This window comes from Miscanthus floridulus, chromosome 7, assembly GCF_019320115.1.
Source record: "Miscanthus floridulus cultivar M001 chromosome 7, ASM1932011v1, whole genome shotgun sequence".
NCBI lineage: Eukaryota > Viridiplantae > Streptophyta > Magnoliopsida > Poales > Poaceae > Miscanthus > Miscanthus floridulus.
The window spans coordinates 126,881,526-126,903,083 of NC_089586.1; the positions used below are offsets into that span (position 1 = coordinate 126,881,526).

Consider the following 21,558-nt stretch of genomic DNA (forward strand, 5'->3'; position numbering starts at 1 on the left):
CTTGTGCCCTCTGCACCACAAAATCGAGCCGCATTGCAACCCTAATCTCCAGTTGCCAACCCGGTGGTTCCCCGATCCGTTTCTCTTCTCGTCGCTTCGCCGGTTCGTCAGGTAGCAAGCCCTCGTTTCCAATTTCGTATCTAATTGCTTGCTTCCTAGGGTTTTGTATCTCTAGATGAATAATTAAGATTATCTATATATCCTCTATTCTATCATGCAGTGAGTCGGTGTCGTTGTGGTCCTATTTGCAGTTGTCAGTCAACTCGGGGGCCAAGCTCGCGAGTACGGATCAAGGCCAAGCCTCGGAAGTGACAGTTGGCAGTTGATATTCATCAACGGCAGTTGTTCTTTTCTGAACCATTAGATGGTTCATGTCAAGAATGTTGGAGGTGGTCCCGGTGATGAGGATCCGAGACACCCACCTTGCCTGCATGCAGATCCAAAAGGCAAGGCGATAAAGAAGCTTGCAACAAAGAAGCAGAAGTATCTAGATTCAGATACAGCTAGAGCAGCCATAGTTGCAGCAGCAGTAGAGCGTGCAGAGGCAGGAGGTGCTAGGAGTGGAGTCCAGATCACTGATCAGCTCTCTCCATATATGAGGGCCGCACTAGAGCAGGTTGAGCACTGTCATGGTGGTCTAGTTGGGACTGTCATGGTTGTGGGATGGTGAGTTGTCTTGGATGAGAGTCAGCCTCGGGGGAGGGGGGTCATAGCAGGAGCCACAGCTAGTAGTACAGACTCAGGAGGAAGACTCAGCGGGGGGTCATAGCAGGAGCCACAGCTAGTAGTACAGACTCAGGAGGAAGACTCAGTGGAGGGGTTCACGTCTACCGCCTAGACCACAGGGTCTGCCCCCAGTGACCCACTTGGATTTGAGGGCCGCCATAGCCAAGCAGGTTCAGCAGCTCAGATTCATGGACTTTGAGCAGTGGTTTCCACCAAGGTGGGATGAGCGTGCTTCAGAGGGTTTCTACACACCTCTACATGAAGGTTTCTATAATGCATATCTTAACAGTGGGGCTGTATTTAGATCTCAGAGGGTGTGCAACATTGAGACTATTGTTGCAACAACTGGAGAGCACATTTGCCCCTACCTATCTTATCTGCTAGGGCTAACAGATTTACTTGGACGGACAAGCTTATATGTTCCATCTTGGGTTTGTCAGTTCTATGCTTCTCTCTGGATTGACCCACAGCACAGATTCATACACTTTGCATTCAGTGGTAGAGATTACAGGCTGACGAGCACTAGGGTCAGAGATATACCTAGGTTTCAAGAGCAGCCCGTCCAGCTACATGAGGTTTGCTATGGACAGACAGCACCCCCCAGATGCCCTCATGGTGGTATGGTGCCCCCTACAGATCTAGTCTGCCACTGCTTCATAGAGCCATTCGGCGAGGGGTCTAACAGGACACCTAGTGATCTCACTCCCACTGCTAGAGTGCTTGATGCCATTATGAGGAGGACACTGCTTCTAAGGATGGATTATTGTGAGGGCTTGACTCATGCGGCTACTGAACTGTCTGATGCAGTAGACAGTGTTTGATATTTGGGATATCCTTCTATTAGAGATGGAGGATACTATTGTAGAGGGGTTCAGGGGTCATCGTTAGTTGCCCTATGCTCATTGGATCACATTTCTTATTCATAGGGCAGTTATAGTGAGGCCGCCTGAGATGCTAGCTGAGTACAGTGGTGCTACTACAGAGTTTCCTGCATATAACCTGACTCAGATGATCCACCATAGTACACCGAGTGCACCTAGCCAGCCATGTCATTGTCTAGAGGAGCCAGAGACTGTAGCTCAGCAGGATGATACTATCAGGGGCATAGCAGCTATAGAGGAGGAGTAGCTTGACGCTCAGCAGGAGGGGATGGTCGAGAGCGACCCCAATGATAGCTCAGATAAGGACTACCGCGATATCCCTCAGATGCCTCCTCGACGATATGATCATGAGGCCGGTAGCTCTAGTTCAGCTCCATCTGCACCGCAGACAGACCTCGCTCTACTTTCCATACTTGAGCGGATGAGGCAGGATCATGCTCGCCAGGCTCAGGAGACCGCCACTACTTTTGCCCAGTTCTAGACTTGACAGGATAAGTTTTAGTGGCAGCAGCAGGCCATACAGCAGCAGGCCATGCATCAGCAGCAGCTTCTCATGCAGCAGCAGCTCCTTGGATTTATGCAGCATGTAGTGTCAACTATTGGGGTTCCACCGCCATAGCCTTCACCCCAGCTTGGTCAGACTGCCACCACTTCTATGACTCCAGCATTATAGCCTAGTGGGCTTCAGAGTCAAGGATAGCCACCAGCACAGTTTGCTTCACCTATAGAGCAGGTGTCCTAGTGGTTTGCTTCGCCCATGTTAGCCCCGCAGTTCACACCTCTCCAGATGGGCTTCACACCGGCTCAGACTTCCTCGCTACTAGTGCTAGACACTTCAGTCTCTAGGAGTCTTGGAGCGACTTTCAGTGAGTTGATAGGGCAGCCTACTCCGCCATATTTGCATGTCCTAGGTCCTTCTATAGTTGCACCTATTACTGGGACTATAGAGATGCTCCCTTCCTCAGTGGCATCATCAGAGCCAGCTGCTCTAGTCATACCTACACAGTCTACAGTAGCTCTAGGTGTCGATCCAACCCAGACCACTTCAACATCGCTTCTAGCTACAGAGGGTCAGACAGCTCAGAGCTTAGGGTCAGATGATGATGGCACTCAGTTCCAGCTTGCTGCTCGTACCTCAGCACCTGACTCGTCCGCTGCAGCCCCGCCGACCGACCCTTAGGTTTTGGTGTTTGACGCCAAAGGGGGAGAGGGATCAAGTATGTTAGTCTTAGGGGGAGCTTAGTTTACTTAGACTATCTATTATATTTGGTTTTTATGTGTGATACACTATTATGCATTCATGTGTTTACTTTTATGCATCAAACTATATCTATGTGATAGTGATATCTACGTAATCATGATATATGATATGTGTGCTCTCTACTTTGAATTATTTATATGTCATATCACTTGTGCTATGCTCATTTGCTTTGCTTCCACGTTTCACTCCGATGCGAATGAGCTTTATTACTTGTACTCATGCTTATTTCATATCTTTTGAGTACATCATATTGGCTTAGGTCATATAAGCTTGCCTAACTCTTTTGTTTGTATTATCAAAAGCTTATATGAACCAAGCATGTTAAAAACCTCAACTCTTTCACATACTCGAGGTAGTATTATCATCAATCACCAAAAAGGGGAGATTGAAAGCATCTAGGCCCCTAGCTAGGTTTCGGTGATTAATGACAATGCGTGATTGCTATGACTAACGTGTGTTTTGCAGAAGCAATTAAGTTAGGTCATGATAATGGAGATCGATTGGGCTATCATGGTGGTCATGCCCCTACGATGGAAATCATTTCGGTTTTCAAATGATGGACGACAAGGTTAAGGATGGACTAGTTCTAAGTGTCGATTGGAGTTGAAGAGACACTTAGAATAGTTTAGGACTTTGTTTTTCCATTAGCCATACTATTAAGGGGGGTATGGACATGTAGCTTGACCTAGGTAAGTCTAGTGGGTTAGGTGTGGTGCACACTTGCTAAAACTAGCACTAGGTAGCTCCTAAAAAGCCCTTAGATCCATTGGAGCAAACTTCATTCATGTACATTCGAAAGTTGGAAGTGAATGGAGGGTCAAATACTGACCGGACGCTGGCTTCGGCGTGACCGGACGCTGGCGCAGAGTCCGGTCAGTTCATTTTATCAAGGTGAAGTCGTCTGGAAGTGACCGGACGCTGAGAGGTGAAGTGACCGGACGCTGAGGGCCAGCGTCCGGTCGACTCCAATAAGGTTCCAGAGAGGGAAAATCATGACCAGACACGTCCGGTCAGTGTTGACCAGACACTGGCTAGCGTCTGGTACACTTTAAACACTAGAGTTCGGGGTGAACTGACCGGCGCATCCGGTCAACATGATCGGAGCATCCGGTCACCCCGCAGAGGCACATAACAGTTCGTTTTTCAGCCCATGTTATAAATACTTCCTCCATTCGTGTGTGGGGGTACTTTTACTCATTTCAACAGCTGAGAAACATCTTTGAGAGTGCCAAGAAGAGCAAGGTCCTAGTGAGGTGATTGAGATTTGAGAATCCCAAAGAGAACCCTCATTAGTGAGATCAAGAGTAGCAAAGTGTACATCCACCCTTCTCATTAGGCTTATCGTGGTCAAGTGAGAGTTCGTGCTTGTTACTCTTGGTGATCGCCATCACCTAGACAGCTTGGTGGTGATTAGGAGATTGGTGATCATCCGGCGGTGCTTGTGGATGACCCAACTCGAGTTGTGAGCGGTTGTGGGTGATTCACCATGACGGAGTGTCAAAGAATCAACCCATAGAGAGCACTTGATCCTTGCGCAGATCAAGGGGGAGCTACACCCTTGCGTGGGTGCTCCAACGAGGACTAGTGGGGAATGGCGACTCTCCGATACCTCGGCAAAACATCACCACGTTCCTCCTTCTCTCTTTAATTTGAGCATTTACTTTGAGCATTTCAATACTTGTCTTTACATTCATAGAATTGCCATGCTAGAGTAGGATTGGAACTTAGGTTGCAAGTCTTTTTGTGCGGTAGAACATTAGAAACATTTTCTAGGCACAAAGGGTTAATTGGGCTAATCGTAGAGTTTAATTATTGCAAAGAAATTTAGAATTAGCCCAATTCACCCCCCCTCTTGGGCATCTTGATCCTTTCACCACACTAACCAAACTAACAAGCTCTCACAACTAGCTACACTAAAGAGCTTGACAACTAGTTTGCGGTAATGTAAAGAGAGTGAGCAAGATGGTTATACCACCGAGTTGAGGAGTGAACCAATCAATCACAAGAATCAATATCAATGAAGACCAATCACCTCAGAATCAAATGATGACACAATGATTTTTTACCAAGGTTCACTTGCTTGCCGGTAAGCTAGTCCTCGTTGTGGTGATTCACTCACTTGGAGGTTCACGTGCTAATTGGCATCACATGCCAAACCCTCAATAGAGTGCCACACAAACAACACAAGATGAGGATCACATAAGCGGCAAGCAATTCACTAGAATACATTTTGGCTCTCCGCCGGGGAAAGGTCAAGAACCCCTCAATCACCATGATCAGAGCTGGAGACAATCACCAACCTCCGTTCGACGATCCTCGCTGCTCCAAGCCATCTAGGTGGTGGCAACCACCAAGAGTAACAAGCGAATCCCACAGTGAAACACGAACACCAAGTGCCTCTAGATGTAAACACTCAAGCAATGCACTTAGATTCACTCTCAATCTCACAAAGATGATGAATCAATGATGAAGATGAGTGGGAGGGCTTTCGCTAAGCTCACAAGGTTGTTATGTCAATGTAAATGGCCAAGAGAGTGAGCTTGAAAATAGAAGCCCCCACAAAATAGAGCCGTTGTACCCCTTCACTGGGCACTGCACGGGGTGACCAGATGCTCTGGTCATATCAACCGGACGCAGGACCCCAACATCCAGTCGCATGATGCTTGCCACGTGTCATCGGCTTCAAACGCTGATCGCCCGATCTCAACGGTCACCAGTACATTTAAGTAGTGACCGAATGCGCTGCTCAAAGTGACCGGACACACCAACACTAGCATCCAGTCATTTCTAGTAAGGTACCAGAAGTGAAAAATCACGACCGGACTCACCTAGCGTCTGGTCACTCAATGTCTCCCCTGTGCACTACATATGTCATCATACGTCATATTGACCGGACTCAGGCCCTGAGCGTCCGGTCATTTCTCGCGCCAGCGTCCAGTCATGAGACCAAAACCGCACGCTCACTACTGCCACTAACTGAACGTGCCGGTCCTATCGAGACCAGCGTCCGGTCACTTACAGTGATCTCTGTTCACCTAGGTTAAGCCATCAGACATGTCCGTTACGCTTTGTGAAACCCTGTCTTTTCTGTACAGTGCGTCGGTGGCACCATCAGACTGTCCACACTCTACGAGCGGATACTCCGCCAGTGAAGTTTCTTACCCTTGCTCAAATGTGCGAACCACCAAGTGTATCACCTTGTGCACATGTGTGTTAGCATATTTTCACAAACATTTTCAAGGGTGTTAGCACTCCACTAGATCCTAAATGCATATGCAATGAGTTAGAGCATCTAGTGACACTTTGATAACCGTATTTCGATACGAGTTTCACCCCTCTTAATAGTATGGCTATCGATACTAAATGTGATCACACTCTCTAAGTGTCTCGATCACTAAAACAAAATGGCTCCTACCACTTATACCTTTGTCTTGAGCCTTTTGTTTTTCTCTTTCTTCTTTTCAAGTCCAAGCACTTGATCATTACCATCATCGTGTCATGATCTTCATTTGCTTCACCACTTGGAATGTGCTACCTATCTCATGATCACTTGATAAACTAGGTTAGCACTTAGGGTTTTATCAATTCACCAAAACCAAACTAGAGCTTTCAGCTACGAACACGCTGTAGCAATTATCACCTCCAAAGAGCTTGCGACCATCAGGGAGAATGTCGTCGAAGAAGCGCCCGACCCCAAGCAGTCGTCCGGGTCTTTCAAGCCTATAGAGGGCAACAAAGAGGTTCACATAGACCCCAGCACCTCTGAGGGCGAAGTGGTGCGCATCGACACCATGCTTTCCTCCAAATAGGAGAGCACGCTCACTGACTTCCTTTGCGCCAATAGAGACATCTTTACGTGGAGACCCTCATACATGCCAGGCATTCCGAGAGAAGTCGCCGAGCATGCCTTGAAGATTAGGCCAGGCTCTAAGCCGGTGAAGCAGCTTCTGAGTCGCTTCGACGAGGAGAAACATAGGGCCATCGGTGAGGAGATTGCAAAGCTTTTGGTGGTTGGGTTCATCAAGGAAGTATACCACCCCGAGTGGTTAGCCAATCCCGTTCTTGTAAAAAAAGAGTGAGAAATGGAGAATGTGTGTTGACTACATGGGTCTCAACAAAACATGCCCAAAGGATCCGTTTCCTTTGCCACACATAGACCAAATAGTCGACTCGACCTCAGGGTGCGAAACCCTTTGCTTCCTTGATGTGTACTCCGGGTACCATCAAATCACGATGAAAGAGTCCGACCAGCTCGCGACATCTTTCATCACCCCATCTAGATCATTCTTCTACGTCACAATGTCGTTCTGCCTGAAGAACGCAGGGGCTACATACCAACGCTGCATGCTCAAGTGTTTTGGGGATCTCATCAGGCAGACCATCAAGGCCTACATCGACAACATTGTGGTCAAATCCAAACCGACTGACCAGGTTGTAGCCGACCTAGAGTAGACCTTCGTGAAACTTCGAGCAAACGGTATCAAACTCAACCCTGAGAAGTGTGTTTTAGGGGTCCCAAGGGGTATGCTGCTAGGTTTTATCATCTCCAAACACGACATCAAAACCAACCCAGAGAAGATCTCGGCCATCATGAGGACAGGCCCAATTTAGAACATAAATGGGGTATAGTGAGTTACAGGGTGCCTCGTCGCGCTCAGCCGCTTTATCTCACGCCTCAGCAAACAAGGTCTCCCTCTCTATCGACTTCTAAAGAAGGCCAACCGCTTCGAATGGACATCCGAGGCCTAGGAGGCACTTGACAAGGTCAAGCAGCTCCTGACGAAGGCCTCGATCCTAGTCCCCCTAATCGATGGGGGAACCGCTTCTGCTCTACATTGTGGCCACCACGCACGTGATCAGCGCCGCCCTGGTGGTAGAGCAAGAAGAAGAGGGACATGCCCTCAAAGTGTAGCATCCTATGTACTTCAATAGCGAGGTCTTGTCTGATTCCAAGACTCGCTACCCCCAAATCTAGAAACTCCTGTACACCATCCTTATCACCAAGATAAAGTTGTGTCACTACTTTGAGTCGCATCCGGTGATGATCATGACATCCTTCCCTCTTGGCGGGGTCATCCAAAACCGGGATGCCACAGGAAGAATCACAAAGTGGGCACTTGAGCTGATGGGTCAAGGCATTTCATATGCCCCTTGGATGGCCATCAAGTCCCAAGTTGTAGGGTCGAGATGGCGACTAGAGGGGGGTGAATAGTTATTTCTAAAATTTAATCGTGCCGGCTAACCGAAACAAGTGCGGAATTAAAACTATTGGTATAGCTAAGACTACACCCCTCTATCTATGTTCTCTAGCACCTCACTAAGATCCTAATTAAGCAACAAAGGTGCCGGGCTAGCTAGAGCTCACCTAACCAATTCTAGGAGCAAGGTCACATAAACCTATGCCACTAGTACTTCAAGCAATGAGGGAGCTCCTACACATGCTAGTAAGCAAAAGCACAAAGCCAACTAAGCTCACTAGCAATGCTCAATAACAAGGCAACTAATGCCAAATTAGAGAGCGCAAATACTTAGCTACATAAACTAAGCAATGTGACTAACAAGGTTACACAAACCAAATTAGCCACGCAAGGGAGCTACTTCTGTGCTATACAAGCAGGAAGGTAACTAGTGAGCTACACAAGCTAACTAATTACAAGAGCAACTACACAAGCACAATGTATATAAAAGTAATCACAAGCTTGTGTAAAGGGATTGTGAACCAACAGGAAGAACAAGGTTGACACAGTGATTTTCTCTCGAGGTTCATGTGCTTGCCAACACGCTACGTCCCCGTTGTGTTGACCGCTCACTTGGTGGCTCGGCAGCTAATTGGCATCACTCGCCAAGCCCACATGTCGGGCACCGCAAGAACCTACCCCAAAAGTGAGGGTAGCTGAATGACACACTCAACTAGAGTTGCTCTTTGCGACTCCCGCGGGGCGAGCACAATGCCCCTCACAAAGCTCTTCTCTGGAGAACCACACAAGCTTCTTGCGGGCTTCAATGGAGACCACCACCAAGCCATCTAGGAGGTGGAAACCTCCAAGAGTAACAAGTACCACCATCTTGCAACTCGATCACCTAGTGCCACTCAATGCAACCTCACGATGCAATCGCACTAGAATCGCTCTCTCACACAATCGAATGATCACTATCAAGTATATATGAGATGGAGGGCTCCCAAGCACTCACAAGCATGGACACAGTCCCCCAAGGTGCTTAGCTAGAGCCATGGCCGAGACCACCTTCTATTTATAGCCACATGGGCTAAACTAGCCGTTACCCCTTCACTGGGCATTTTTTGGGTTGACCGGACATGCCGGTCATATCGACCGGATGTAGGACCTCAGCATCCGGTCAATGGATGCTCACCACGTGTCGCCTCTGTTCAACCTCAGTCACTTGATCTCAATGGTCAAGTGATGACCGGACGCTGCTCCTCAAAGTGACCGAACGCACCAACACCAGTGTCCGGTCATTTCTAGTAAGCATCCAGTCACGACCGGACACGTCCGGTCGGTCACGATCGGATGCAGCATCAGCGTCTGGTCCTTCTCCAACTTCTCTACATCACCTACATCACCGTACGTCAGCCTAACCGGACGCACCCTGCCAGTGTCTGGTCACTTTCAGCGCCAGCATCCGGTCGAAGACCGATGCCTACGTGCACTCTGCTGCCACTGACCGGACATAGGACCCAGCGTCCGGTCACTACGTGACCAGTGTTCAGTGCACTCTATGAGACCCTGTCTTTTCTATATAGGGCACCAGTGGCACCATCGGATTGTTTGCACTCTACGGGCAGACACTCCATGGGTGGAGTTTCGAACCCTTGCCTCTGTTCCTTCACCGAGTTGATCCACATCAACTCCAACTTCTTATCCTTTGCAAATGTGCCAACACCACCAAGTGTACACCACCATGTGTATGTGTGTTAGCATTTTCACAATTATTTTCCAAAGGATTATCCACTCAACTTTCCACGCCACTCAATCCTAGCAACGATGCAAAGTTAGATCACTCGAGTGGCACTAGATGACCAATATGTAAACAAGTTTGCCCCTCTTGATAGTACGGCCATCTATCCTAAACCCAGTCATAAACTTCTCTACACACCTATGACCGGTGAAATGAAATGCCCTAGGTTATACCTTTATCTTGCGTATTCCATTCCATCTCCTCCAATGTCGATGCAACACATGCACCAACATGATCAACAATGATATGACCCACTTCATATCATAACATGATCATATTGGTTCATCGATCTTGACTTCACTTGATTTTCACCGTTGCCTTCGTCCATCGGTGCCAAGTCTTGCTTAAGCTTCACCACCACGTGGTCCATCGCTCCAAAGCCTCCAACTTGCCCTTCACGCTTGCAACCGGTCCATCAAGCCAAGTCATGTCTTGATCTTCTCCACCATGATCACATGACTCAATGTCATGTCTCATTTGCAATGAGCTCCTTCATCATCACATGTGTGAGCTTTGCAACATCTCCGCGCCATTTTTACCTTCATGGCATATGTTGCTCACACACATGTACCTGTGGACTAATCACTTGTGTATCTCACATAAACACAATTAGTCCACCTAGGTTGTCACTCAATTACCAAAACCACACAAGGACCTTTCACAAGTGCTGGTTGATTTCTTTGTAGAGTGGACCGAGAACCAAATGTCACCAGCAGTCGTTGACCAAGAGTACTAGACGATGTACTTTGATGGATCGCTGATGAAGAAAGGCACCGGCATAGGGCTGGTCTTTGTTTCGCCCCTCAGGGTACGCATGAGGTACATGGTTCTCATCTATTTCCCCTCCTCCAACAATGTGGCTAAGTATGTGGCACTCATCAATGGCCTGCGCATCGCCATTGAGTTGGGTATCCGATGGCTTGATGTTTGAGGTGACTCCTAGCTGGTCATCGACCAAGTCATGAAGGAATCAAGCTACCACAACGCCAAGATGGATGTGTATTACCGAGAAGTCCGCCAGCTGGAGGACAAGTTCGACGGTCTTAAGTTCAATCACATCCCGAGGCGTCTCAAAGAGGCGGCCAACACATTGGCGAAAATGGCATCCGGCCGAGAGCCGATGCCGATGGGCGTCTTCGCTAGTGATCAGTACAAGCCCTTGGTCTGCTACGAGGAGCCAGAACAGACCGATAACGAGTCGCCTACCCTAGGCTCGGGGGCTAACCAGTTGGTGGCTCCATTTGACCCCGAAGTCATGGAGCTTGATGAGGATCCAGCGATAGAGCCCGACCCTTGGGCCCACTAGAGGACGCCTTACCTCGACTACCTTCTCTATGAGGTGCTGTCGAGGGACAAACGAAGGCTTGACGGCTCACGCATCGCGCCAAGTCCTTTGTCGTTTATTGAGGGCGAGCTCTATAGGCGAAGCCACATCGGGATCTTGCAGCGCTGCTCTCCATTGAACAAGGGAAGCAGTTGCTGAGTGATATCCATGGTAGGGTCTGCGGGCGCCATGCCGCACCTAGGACCCTGGTCGAAAACACATTCCGACAAGGCTTCTACTGGCTGACCGTAGTAGCCGACGCTGAATAGATTATGCGCACCTATGAAGGATGTTAATACTGCGCTCTGTAGACCCATCTGCCGGCCCAAGCACTCCAAAATGATCCCCATCATGTGGTCGTTCACGGTCTAGGGGCTCGATCTGGTCAGACCTCTCAAGAGGGTGCCTAGGGGCTATACGCACTTGCTTGTCACCGTAGACAAGTTTACAAAGTGGATAGAGGCTCGACCGATCTCCGTGATCAAGTCTAAGCAAGTCATGCTATTCTTCCTTGACATCGTCCATCGCTTTGGAGTCCCAAACCCCATTATCATAGATAATAGCACATAGTTCGCTGGGAAAAAGTTCCTCTGATTCTACGATGAATACCACATCCGCGTCGATTGGGCCACCATGGCGCACCCCCGCACGAATGGGCAGGTCAAGCGCTCGAACGACATAGTCCAACAAGGCCTCAAGCCTAGGATCTTCAACTAGTTGAACAAGTTTGGCAGACGATGGGTCACGGAGCTTCCTACGGTGCTCTAGAGCCTGAGGATGACCCACAGCCAGGCCACCGGCTACACGCCATTCTTCATGGTCTACGGTTCCGAGGCTATCCTCCCGACTAACCTCGATTATGGAGCGTTGAGGGTTAGGGCGTATGACGAACAGGGAGTCGAGGTGTCCCTCGAGGACACCATGGACCAGCTAAATGAAGCGCGTGACGTTGCCCTCCTCCGCTCGGCCAATTACCAGCAAGCGTTGCGTCGGTACCACAGTCATCGAGTACGGGGTTGGGCCTTCAACGTCCAGGACCTTGTGCTCTGCCTCGTCTAGAGCAACAAGAACCGCCACAAGCTCTCTCTGCCATGGGAGGTACCGCACATCATCGCAGAGGTGCTCTGACTAGGCACCTATAAGCTCAAGACCATCGACGGTGAAGTCTTCGTCAACACCTGGAACATTGAATTGCTACGTCGCTTTTACCCCTAATCTACGCACGCTTTCTCTTATCGGTTTTGCTATCGACTCCTCGATCTTTAGTGACACCCGACCCCAGCAACGGTAAGGGGTCAGGCGTCACTCGAGGGCTGATAAGAGCATATCTATCTTGTAGACATTCTCTATGCCTGACCCTTTCTCACGTTAAGATCTAGAAGCAAGGGTCACAGAAACAAACGCTGAGTAAAACTGGTCGGGCTGCAAGAAACCTACGCCCCAGCGGCTATGACATTTTTGCTCACCAGCGTGATCAAAGTTTTTTGCTCGCACCCCGAGCTTTTTAGCCTTAACTATGAAAAGAGTCAGAATGCATTAAAGAGTATATCTAGCCAGTAGACATTCTCTATGCCTGACCCTTTCTCACGTTAAGATCTAGAGGCAAGGGTTGTGAAAATGAATGCTGAGTAAAACTAGTCGGACTGCAAGAAACCTATGCCCCAACGGCTATGGTATTTTTGCTCATCAGCGTGATCATAGTTTTTTCACCCGCACCCCGAGCTTTACAGCCTTAACGACAGAAAGGGTCAAAACACATTAACCTTTTTATACAAAAAGGGGAGAAGAGCTAAAAATCTATTTGGCCATAATGAAATTTAAGAGCTTGTCCACTTATTACAAGTTCATCGCCTGGCTTATCTACCTAACTAATTTCTTGGGGTGATATCATCCTCTATCTCAGCAGGTAAGTCATGTGCCACAGGGGCCACCTCCGTCTTGATGTCGTCCAGCTCGGCGTCGGTGTAGATAGGCACGAGAACTGTCGCAGGTAAGGAGGGATACAGAGCTGAAAACGCTCCTATGGCCCATTCAGGACCAGGAGTCCGAAGGCTGGCCCGCCGATGGGTTCACAGCCGCACTAGGGCACCCTTAGAGCGAGGGGTGAAAAGAGATGGGCCCACTAGTGTCCAGTACCCTAGCATATGAGCGCCACGGGCATCTCGGCCAATGTTCGAGTCTTGGTCAGTTCCCAATCCATGGTTTTTCCTCGAAGAAAGTCAACGAGCCCTTGGGACCAGCCGAACGGACCAAGAACTATATGGATTGGCCGCTAAGAGTCTAGAGTCGATCACCAGCTGACCCATGCTGGACCCCCATGAACGGGAAGCTGGGGCCCCACTTGGACTAGCCCGTTAATAGCTCACCGAGCACCATGTTTCGTCCATCGAGGAAAAATACGGCACGGCTCAACCCCTCCGTTTTATCAAAAAACGCTTGAGGGATGACGATCACAAAGATAAGCCAACCCTCGATCGGACCCCTGCTATGCGTGGAGGCTCGAGGGAAGTTAGACTCGTAAGGAGATCGAACGCGTGGTCGTAAGACGATTGCGGACCGATCGGATCCTAGGGCACCGAAATCAAGAAAAATGTTTCTGACCTCCCGAATTCTACGGTTATATGCCCCTAAGAAGACCGATCGCGACAAAAGGGAATCGTCGTCCTACCAGGACACGTCGTGGGCTACAAAAAGAAGGCCAAGGCCCTTAGAGTCCTTCCGTCCGGAAAAGACTCCAAAGGAGTATTCTACTCCTCTGCAGGTTACTATCGGGTATCGATATTAGGGATACCCAAAGCAAGGAAGTTAGCACCCACGCTGACTTCCCCGGATGGGTTGAGACGTATTAAAAGGTCTCGCCCGACCCCAAGGTCGTGGGCTCCGCCTCGCCCGACCTCGAGATCGCGGGCTCCATCTCGCCTGACCCCAAGGACGCGGGTTTCGTATCGCCCAAAGTCATGGGCTCCATCTCACCTGACCTCGAGGCCGCGGGCTCTATCTCGCCCGACCCCTTGGGTGCGGGCTCCGTCTCGCCCGACCCCAAGGACGCAGGTTCCGTCTCGCCTAAGGTCGCGGGCTCCGTCTCGCCCGACCCCAAGGACGTGGGGGGTTCGTCTCGCCCAAGGCCACGAGCTCTGTCTCGCTTGACCCCAAGGACGCGGGTTTCGTCTCGTCCGACGGGAAACCATACCACCGCCAACCACTCCAGGTCCAAGCGTTTGGGCCTGGGTCAAAACTCTGACGCCAGGGAAGAGGCTGGCACGTCTTGATGTAACTCGTGGCCATGACGAACCATACCTGGGGATTCACATCAAGAACAGTGTCGGGCGTGCCAGTGCTGTTCTGCCTAATCCTGGATGCGCTTGCGCTGGCTCCGCATGTGAACTAGGCAATGGCGAACCGGAGATGGAGTATGCTAATGGCAGCGCTAGATTGTTTGAATGCCAGGCTATGTTGATGCCTCCGAGGGGCGAAGGATGTATCAAAGGTGCATGCGGTTTCTACCCCGGTCCGAAAATCAATACAATTAATTAAGGTTTAGAATTAGAACACGTCAACTTTCCTTGGACTTGAATAAATTTATAGAAAATAATATCGACATTTATGTCTCAGCTAGGTTTATACCATAAAAAATATTTCATAATTAATATAAGGATACTTATTATTTAGTATTACAGATGGTAGCTTTTTTGTGTAGATTTAGTTAACTTTAAATTATTTGATTACTCAAGAAAGTGATTATTTTTTTTAAGATGAAGCAAGATCTACCCTGTGGCAGGCCCAAAGCTCCAGGACAACAAAGCAATCAAGCCCTTCGTTCACCCACGCTCACGAGTGGACCCAATCCCGAGGCCCACTGCGGCCTTTGTGGGTCTCATGCCACTCGTTGCAGGCCTCAAGTTCTGGGGCCGGGACGGCCCAACCCACCACACCTTCTTCCGTGTGGCCCTTGTCGTTTCACCGTTCCGAGAGGGCGGCACTGGTGACGTCGTCGCGTGCGCTTCACGCAGTGGCTCCTCGTCCGTCCCCACTCCTCTCACGGTCACACTCACACCACACCGCCGGTGCCTACCGCTTCAGTCGCAAGTCGCTCCAACAATCCACGGCACCAACCCCCGGGGCGCCACCGGCGACCCGAATCCCCTCCTCCTCCCCACCCCCGCTGAGATCCGCCGCGCCGAATTAAGAGCGATGGCGACGGAGCTGACGGCGGCGCAGCTGCGGGCGTACGACGGCACCGACCCGTCCAAGCCCATCTACGTCTCCGTCCGGGGCAAGGTCTACGACGTCACCTCCGGCCGCGGCTTCTACGGCCCCGGCGGCTCCTACGCCGTCTTCGCGGGCCGCGAGGCCAGCCGCGCCCTGGGTAAGATGTCCAAGGACGAGGCCGACGTCTCCGGGGACCTCTCCGGGCTCACCGACAAGGAGCTCGGCGTCCTCGCCGACTGGGAGACCAAGTTCCAGGCCAAGTACCCCGTCGTCGCCCGCCTCGCCGACGCCTGAACTCGACAGTCTCTCAGCTCAACAACACCCAATCAGCCGTGAGTCGACCACCAGCAGCTCTCTGCCGTGGCCAAGTGTCAGTGTAAGCTCTGTGCTGCCTCTTGCAGTGTTCACTGTTGTGCTTGCTTGTTTGTGGCTGCCCAATAATCTGAATGGAAGGATGTATGTGACTGTGAATTACTCCTAGTCCTTGCATACAGTGCTACCACATGCCATTATATATGTGCTTTGGTGGTTGTGTAATTCCATGACCATGACCAATAATCTGAATGAAAGATTGGGGTTGGTTTATAATTATATTATTGAGCTGAGTGGCTTTGTAATTGCAGTATCTCATATACGATTGGCTTTTCTAAGCTGTAGGGCTTGATTTAACTAATCGGCTAATCCTCAATAAGATAATAGTATCCAACAATACAAGTGTTGTTCCCGGCAGGCTCATTTGACAGTTTGGGTTGGCAATTTTTTGATACACAGTCAGATATTCTTAGACAGACCATCAACAAAATCACAATTCACATCGTACACACCAAACTGTCAGCCGTCATCCACATCATCAGTCGCCGACTCAAGGCACCTCCCTTTATCCTACTGTATAATATATCACCACCATGCCGCAGCTCTCCACCATGGCTATTGGCTAAGCATCGTTCTTGTCCTAAATCCTATTGCCCTTAGGTACAGTGATACTGGGATTAGTCAGTGTCTCAGTGAGGACATGTGCTTGCTTCCTAGTTTCTACATAATGACCTATGCTATGATCTGAATGGTAGGACCTGCTGTGGCGATTCTATGTATGGAGCTGGTGTCCCTTTTTAATTGCCGCCAGATTTCAGATATTTCAGGTTGTTGTAGTGTTTGGCTTAACTTTTTTTGTAATTTGAGGAAGTGTTTGACTTAACTTGTGAGTATATCTCTGCTTGAAAGCATGCACACTTCCCGACCAGCAACTATATAGAACCGATGATGGTTTTGAAATCGGTTCATTTCACATTGTTTGGCCTGAGTTTTGTTAGGTTGTTTCCCGATGATACATCACCGCTGCTTGTGTCATGGAGCTGAATAAGAACAAGGAGAGAAAATAGGAACGAAGGAGGGCAAGTCAATCACCAGCAGTAGATTTCAGGGGCGGCGAGAAACATACAATATATAGCGGCTGTTTGGACGCCGGCCACAGATAACCACGCCTAAAGTGCGGCGAGTTATGGGGGTGGCGTGGTTTTTGACGCCACTCTCTGTGGATTTTGTGCTGTAAAAAGCTGTGGCAACCTCGGTTGAATCACCAACCAAACAAGCGTCAAGTCAAGATTCTGGTGGCGAGCCACAGCTGTGGCGTGGCGGCCAATGGCCGTCAACCAAACACCCGTATAGTAGGTATTGTTTTTTGCGGATGGTTGAAATGTGGTTGCATGAGCAAGATCTTGTTTATTGTTGGTTTTCTGGATCTCAATCCCATTGAGTTGTTAAAGGTTTTGATTTTTGAAGCCATCTTGGCCACCGATTCATGTAAGACAACATGGGTAACTATTTTGAGCCCGAATCAGAATACAGTCGAATGGATTATTGTTGATCTTCCTGCTTGAGATCTCAAGTTACTTGCACGTGCAAAAATAATTCTGTACTTTCGAAATATATGTTCAAGTCTTGCAAACGAGATTACCTATTTACCATCAAGCAGACAAGCACAACACTACCTATGACGCTGCCAAATCAGGATGAGGCACGTTACGTTCCCAAAAAAAAAAAAAATCAGGATGAGGCACGTCACTTTTGTGAGGGTGTTTTTCTATAAAAGATTTTTTTATTAAATCGTCAATAGCATTATATCAAGTCAATAGAAAGCCTTAAAAACTACTTCCTCTATTCTAAATTACAAGACATTTTGGTTTTCTAAATACATTACTTTTATTATGCATCTAGATATAATGTATGTCTAAATCTATAACAAAATTCATGTATCTAGAAAATTCAACCGTCTTATAATTTGGAATGATAGATAACCGATGTATTGTAGTGAATAAAATTTACTATAAACTAAATTGGCAACCCATATGACTAGGAACAAATATCCTATATGGCAGAATAAAATCTTTCTATATACCGCTGTTATATATATGGATAAAGGACTATATGATAGTTTTCTGTGTCAAATCGGGAAAACATGCGTATCACATTTTTGTGACAAAAAAGCTTGAGTGTGCCAGGCTTTCGGCCAGACCGCCGGAGCCGGATCTGAGTATCTGACTCGGCAACCAACAACCAACCGCGATACTCCGCAGGTCCGGAATCGCACTTCCAGCCAGCCGAGCCCAGCCCGCCTGCCTCCTCCGCCGCCTCTCTCGCCTTCGCGCCTCCTGGACGTGATCTCGCGCGCCTGGTAGATTAGCAAATCACAATCGAGGTGAAAAGCAAGGATTAAGTGGCAATGGTGCAGCTTCCGAGCTTCGGGAAGCGGCGCGCCGAGCCGGCCACGGCGGCGACCGTCAAGGCGGAGATGGAGATTTTCGGCTACGGTGATGGTGCTCCGCACAAGCGCGTCAAACTGCCGCCACCGCCGCCGCCGCGGCCGCCTCAGGCTCGTAGATCGGTAAATTAGGTTTTTTTTTCCTCGCGTGGCTTTGGTTCTTCCGTTTACGACGGCGCGCGCTGAGATTGAAGGCTACAGTATGCTTTAGATTCTGCACATCCCCGTGTCGCGCGGAATATATACTCGTGCGACACAGAAGGTGGCGCGGTGAAGTCTGAACGGCCTCATTGCCACTCTAGTGCTAAAAATCTGGTGAAGTTGTTGCCACGTTGTTGTGTTTGGTTCGATGCTGCATTGGCATTATTCAGTTCATGATGCATCGACTCGCTGACACGAAGTTAAATTTTGTTTGAGCCTTTCATGTGGATATATGGTTTGACTACTTGAAATCTTGACCGTTGCTTACTTGCTTAGTCTTTGTCCAATTGTCCTGCGTCTAGAGAGGAAGTCTAGAAAACATAAAGGTTCCTTGTAAAATCAGAGAATGTAAGAGGCGTGATAAATTTGTCCAGGACTGTCAGGTCCTTTTAGTTTGTTCAAATCTACAGCACATGATTTAAGTTTTCAGGACAGATGTCTGCCTTTGCCATTCATGTCTGCTATAGGTTCTTGAGAGTTCTAAGGTGTTTGCAAAAACACCTCATAGATTATATATTCTGTTCAAGTATTATTGGTTTGTTCAATTAGTATCCAAACTACAAGTGTACAAGGCCCTTTAATTCGTTCTCTGATTCCAACATAAACTGTTGCAGGACCTGTCCTGTGATGTGCTTGATGAACCTAGCCCATTGGGTCTGCGACTAAGAAAAAGTCCATCTCTGCTGGACCTTATTCAGATGAAGCTTTCTCAGGCAAAATCTGCTGGCGAACAGTTTGATGTGCACAACAATGTTTCTGATACACCCATGAAGAAAGAGGTTAGATCTGGGGCTCCTGCAGCTGGTGAACGACTGAAAGCTTCAAATTTTCCTGCAAATGTTTTGAGAATTGGTAGTTGGGAGGTAACAAAATTCCAGTTTCCTCTTTTTCTAAGACCATGTGGATTTCCATTTTGTTATTGTACTATATGACACTAGAGGAGTGCATATTTGAGCAACTATTTTGCAGCTTTTCCAAACAACCCACCCTATTACCCTAACACTAATAATATTTCTGAGCAGTACATTTCACACTATGAAGGTGACTTGGTCGCAAAGTGCTACTTTGCAAAGCATAAGCTTGTTTGGGAGGTCCTACATGATGGTCTCAAGAGTAAGATAGAAATTCAGTGGTCAGATATTATTGCTTTGAAGGCAACCTGCCTAGATAATGAACAAGAAGGGATCTTAGATCTAGTGGTAAGTTCCTGAGAGTCTGAGAATGACATATTTTGTTGTAGTCCTTTGCATCTCATCATCAGTTCCTTTAACAACATCCCGTTTTCTTTTGTGAAGTTGGCTCGCCCACCCCTTTTCTTCAAAGAGACTGGTCCTCAGCCAAGGAAACATACACAATGGCAGGCTGCGTCAGATTTTACTGATGGACAGGCAAGCTTCAACAGGTGAAGAACCAGTGCAAAATGCACTTTCCATGTTGCAAGGCAATGTTCTACATAAAGAAATGTTTTTAGTGGGGAGTTGTGACCTATGCTGCTACTCTGTTTTGTAAACATGTTTAACTTTTTATGTGCATATTGTTTTAGTTACTCAGCTAATAGATTAGCTTCCTATTTAGATTTGCTTGTTTTGATTTTCATGAATGTTTTTGGTAACTTACCTTCTATTACATGTTGATTTATATACTATTATTTTTGTTGCCTGCCTAAGGAACTACATACTAAAAAGGATTATGTGTGCAGGAGACATACCTTGCAGTGCCCCTCAAGTTTGTTAAGCAAGAATTTTGAAAAGCTCATTCAATGTGATCAACGTCTACATGAATTGAGCCAGCAGCCAGATGCCGTATTGCAAACTCCAAGTTTTGAACCTAAGCGATCTATTTTTGAAAATCCAAATGAATCAAAATGCATTGATCTCAATGGCTTGAAGTATGAACATGAAGCTACTTTGCCCAAGTTCACTGATCCCGTCTCAACATGTGTCTTTTCATCACTCTCCAAGAATGTTGGACAACCAATAAACATAGGTAATCAACTCTAGCCACACAATTTAGTATAGACTGCAAGGCTTCTATATGTGATGTTTTGATATAACCATGTTCATTATCTGGTGTTTACAGGATTTGGTGCTGGAGATTTTGAGGGCACTGTTTCTGAGGAACCAAAGAATTGCAATCAGTGGAATCAATTCAAAGCGCCTGAATTGAAGGCATCCATATCTGTGGAGGATTTGGTTAACCATCTAGGTAACTGCAAAGCTGATCAAAGGAGTGTAGGTGATCCTCCTTTGACCATTAATGATGGAAAAACCAAAGAAGTGTTGGAAGATCTTGTTCAATACCTTTTCAGCGATACACAGAGTCTGCCAGCCTCAGATGATAAATATTTGATGGCAAGGGTTGACTCCCTTTACTCTTTGCTTGAGAAAGACACGGTGCCAGCCACCATGCGCAAGCCTGAATGCAGTGATGACATAGGCATAAACCAAGTGGATTCTGATGGCTTTGAGGAGGAGCTCAACTCATCACTTGCAGGAGCCAAAGAACCACTCACCATTTCCAGAAATGATTCTTTCGGGGAGCTGCTGCTTAACCTTCCCCCAGTAGCTTCTATTCCACAGTTCTTGTTCAACATAGCCGAAAATTCTGATAAATAAATCGTTCAATCAACTCTTTACTCCTAGAACTAAAGCAGCAGCTGTACAAATTGTGAAACTAAATCAGCCACGCCAGATTTCTGTTTTACTTCTTCCCTGTAAATAATTCAGCAGATTGGTGCAGCAAAAATGTCTGTTCGCCGAGAAACTCCACATGCAACGTTGGAGCTACATTTTGTTTACATTTTGATGGCATTTTCCTTTTAAATGGTACTCTCTCCCTTGTTGGATATCATTTTTTTTTTGTTTCTCATCATACTCAGCTTGTGTTACTTGCATATATGACTATATGAGGGATATGCCCCTCAAGTATACTAATCTTATCGGGCATGTGAGTAGTATATATGACATAGTTGTGACTTTTGCTATGTGGAATGTTGGAGAAGACATTGCAATTTGCATAGCAAGGAAGAATTTCATATAACATGTACATACACTTCGATTCAAATATAATATGTTCTTGTAGCACCATCTTAGGTTTGGTGCTCTATGGTCAGGTCTTTCCTTGTTTTGAGTGTGTAGTGTTTTGTAAGTGTGGGGGTGTGTTTGGTACTTAGTCTTGGGGCTCTTCCCCCCTCTTTATGTACTTTCTTTTCTATCTTAAT

General features: G+C 47.8%; 2 protein-coding genes across 3 annotated transcripts; both read left to right on the plus strand.

Moving 5' to 3' along the window:
* The first annotated feature begins 15,142 nt into the window (after window positions 1–15,142).
* LOC136464679 (probable steroid-binding protein 3) lies at window positions 15,143–15,970 on the plus strand. Its single transcript, XM_066463640.1, has one exon. The coding sequence runs from the start codon at window positions 15,362–15,364 to the stop codon at window positions 15,671–15,673; it is 312 nt and encodes a 103-aa protein (XP_066319737.1). The 5' UTR covers window positions 15,143–15,361; the 3' UTR covers window positions 15,674–15,970.
* Window positions 15,971–17,857: 1,887 nt separating this feature from the next.
* On the plus strand, window positions 17,858–21,271 carry LOC136467899 (uncharacterized). Of its 2 annotated transcripts, none has more exons than XM_066466710.1 (6): window positions 17,858–18,248; window positions 18,953–19,201; window positions 19,361–19,537; window positions 19,634–19,740; window positions 20,038–20,324; window positions 20,418–21,271. In XM_066466710.1, the coding sequence occupies exons 1-6, from the start codon at window positions 18,099–18,101 to the stop codon at window positions 20,951–20,953; spliced, it is 1,506 nt and encodes a 501-aa protein (XP_066322807.1). In that variant the 5' UTR covers window positions 17,858–18,098; the 3' UTR covers window positions 20,954–21,271. The 2 variants fall into 2 exon arrangements, with proteins under 2 accessions (XP_066322807.1, XP_066322806.1); XM_066466709.1 differs by having other exon boundaries at window positions 17,861–18,260.
* Window positions 21,272–21,558: the final 287 nt, after the last annotated feature.

Coding starts and splice junctions, on each gene's coding strand:
- LOC136464679 (XM_066463640.1), top strand. CDS start 15,362: ATGGCGACGGAGCTGACGGCGGCGCAGCTGCGGGCGTACGACGGCACC.
- LOC136467899 (XM_066466709.1), top strand. CDS start 18,099: ATGGTGCAGCTTCCGAGCTTCGGGAAGCGGCGCGCCGAGCCGGCCACG. Junction 19,538..19,633: donor AAGGGATCTTAGATCTAGTG/GTAAGTTCCTGA, acceptor TCTTTTGTGAAG/TTGGCTCGCCCACCCCTTTT. Junction 19,741..20,037: donor GGACAGGCAAGCTTCAACAG/GTGAAGAACCAG, acceptor TTATGTGTGCAG/GAGACATACCTTGCAGTGCC.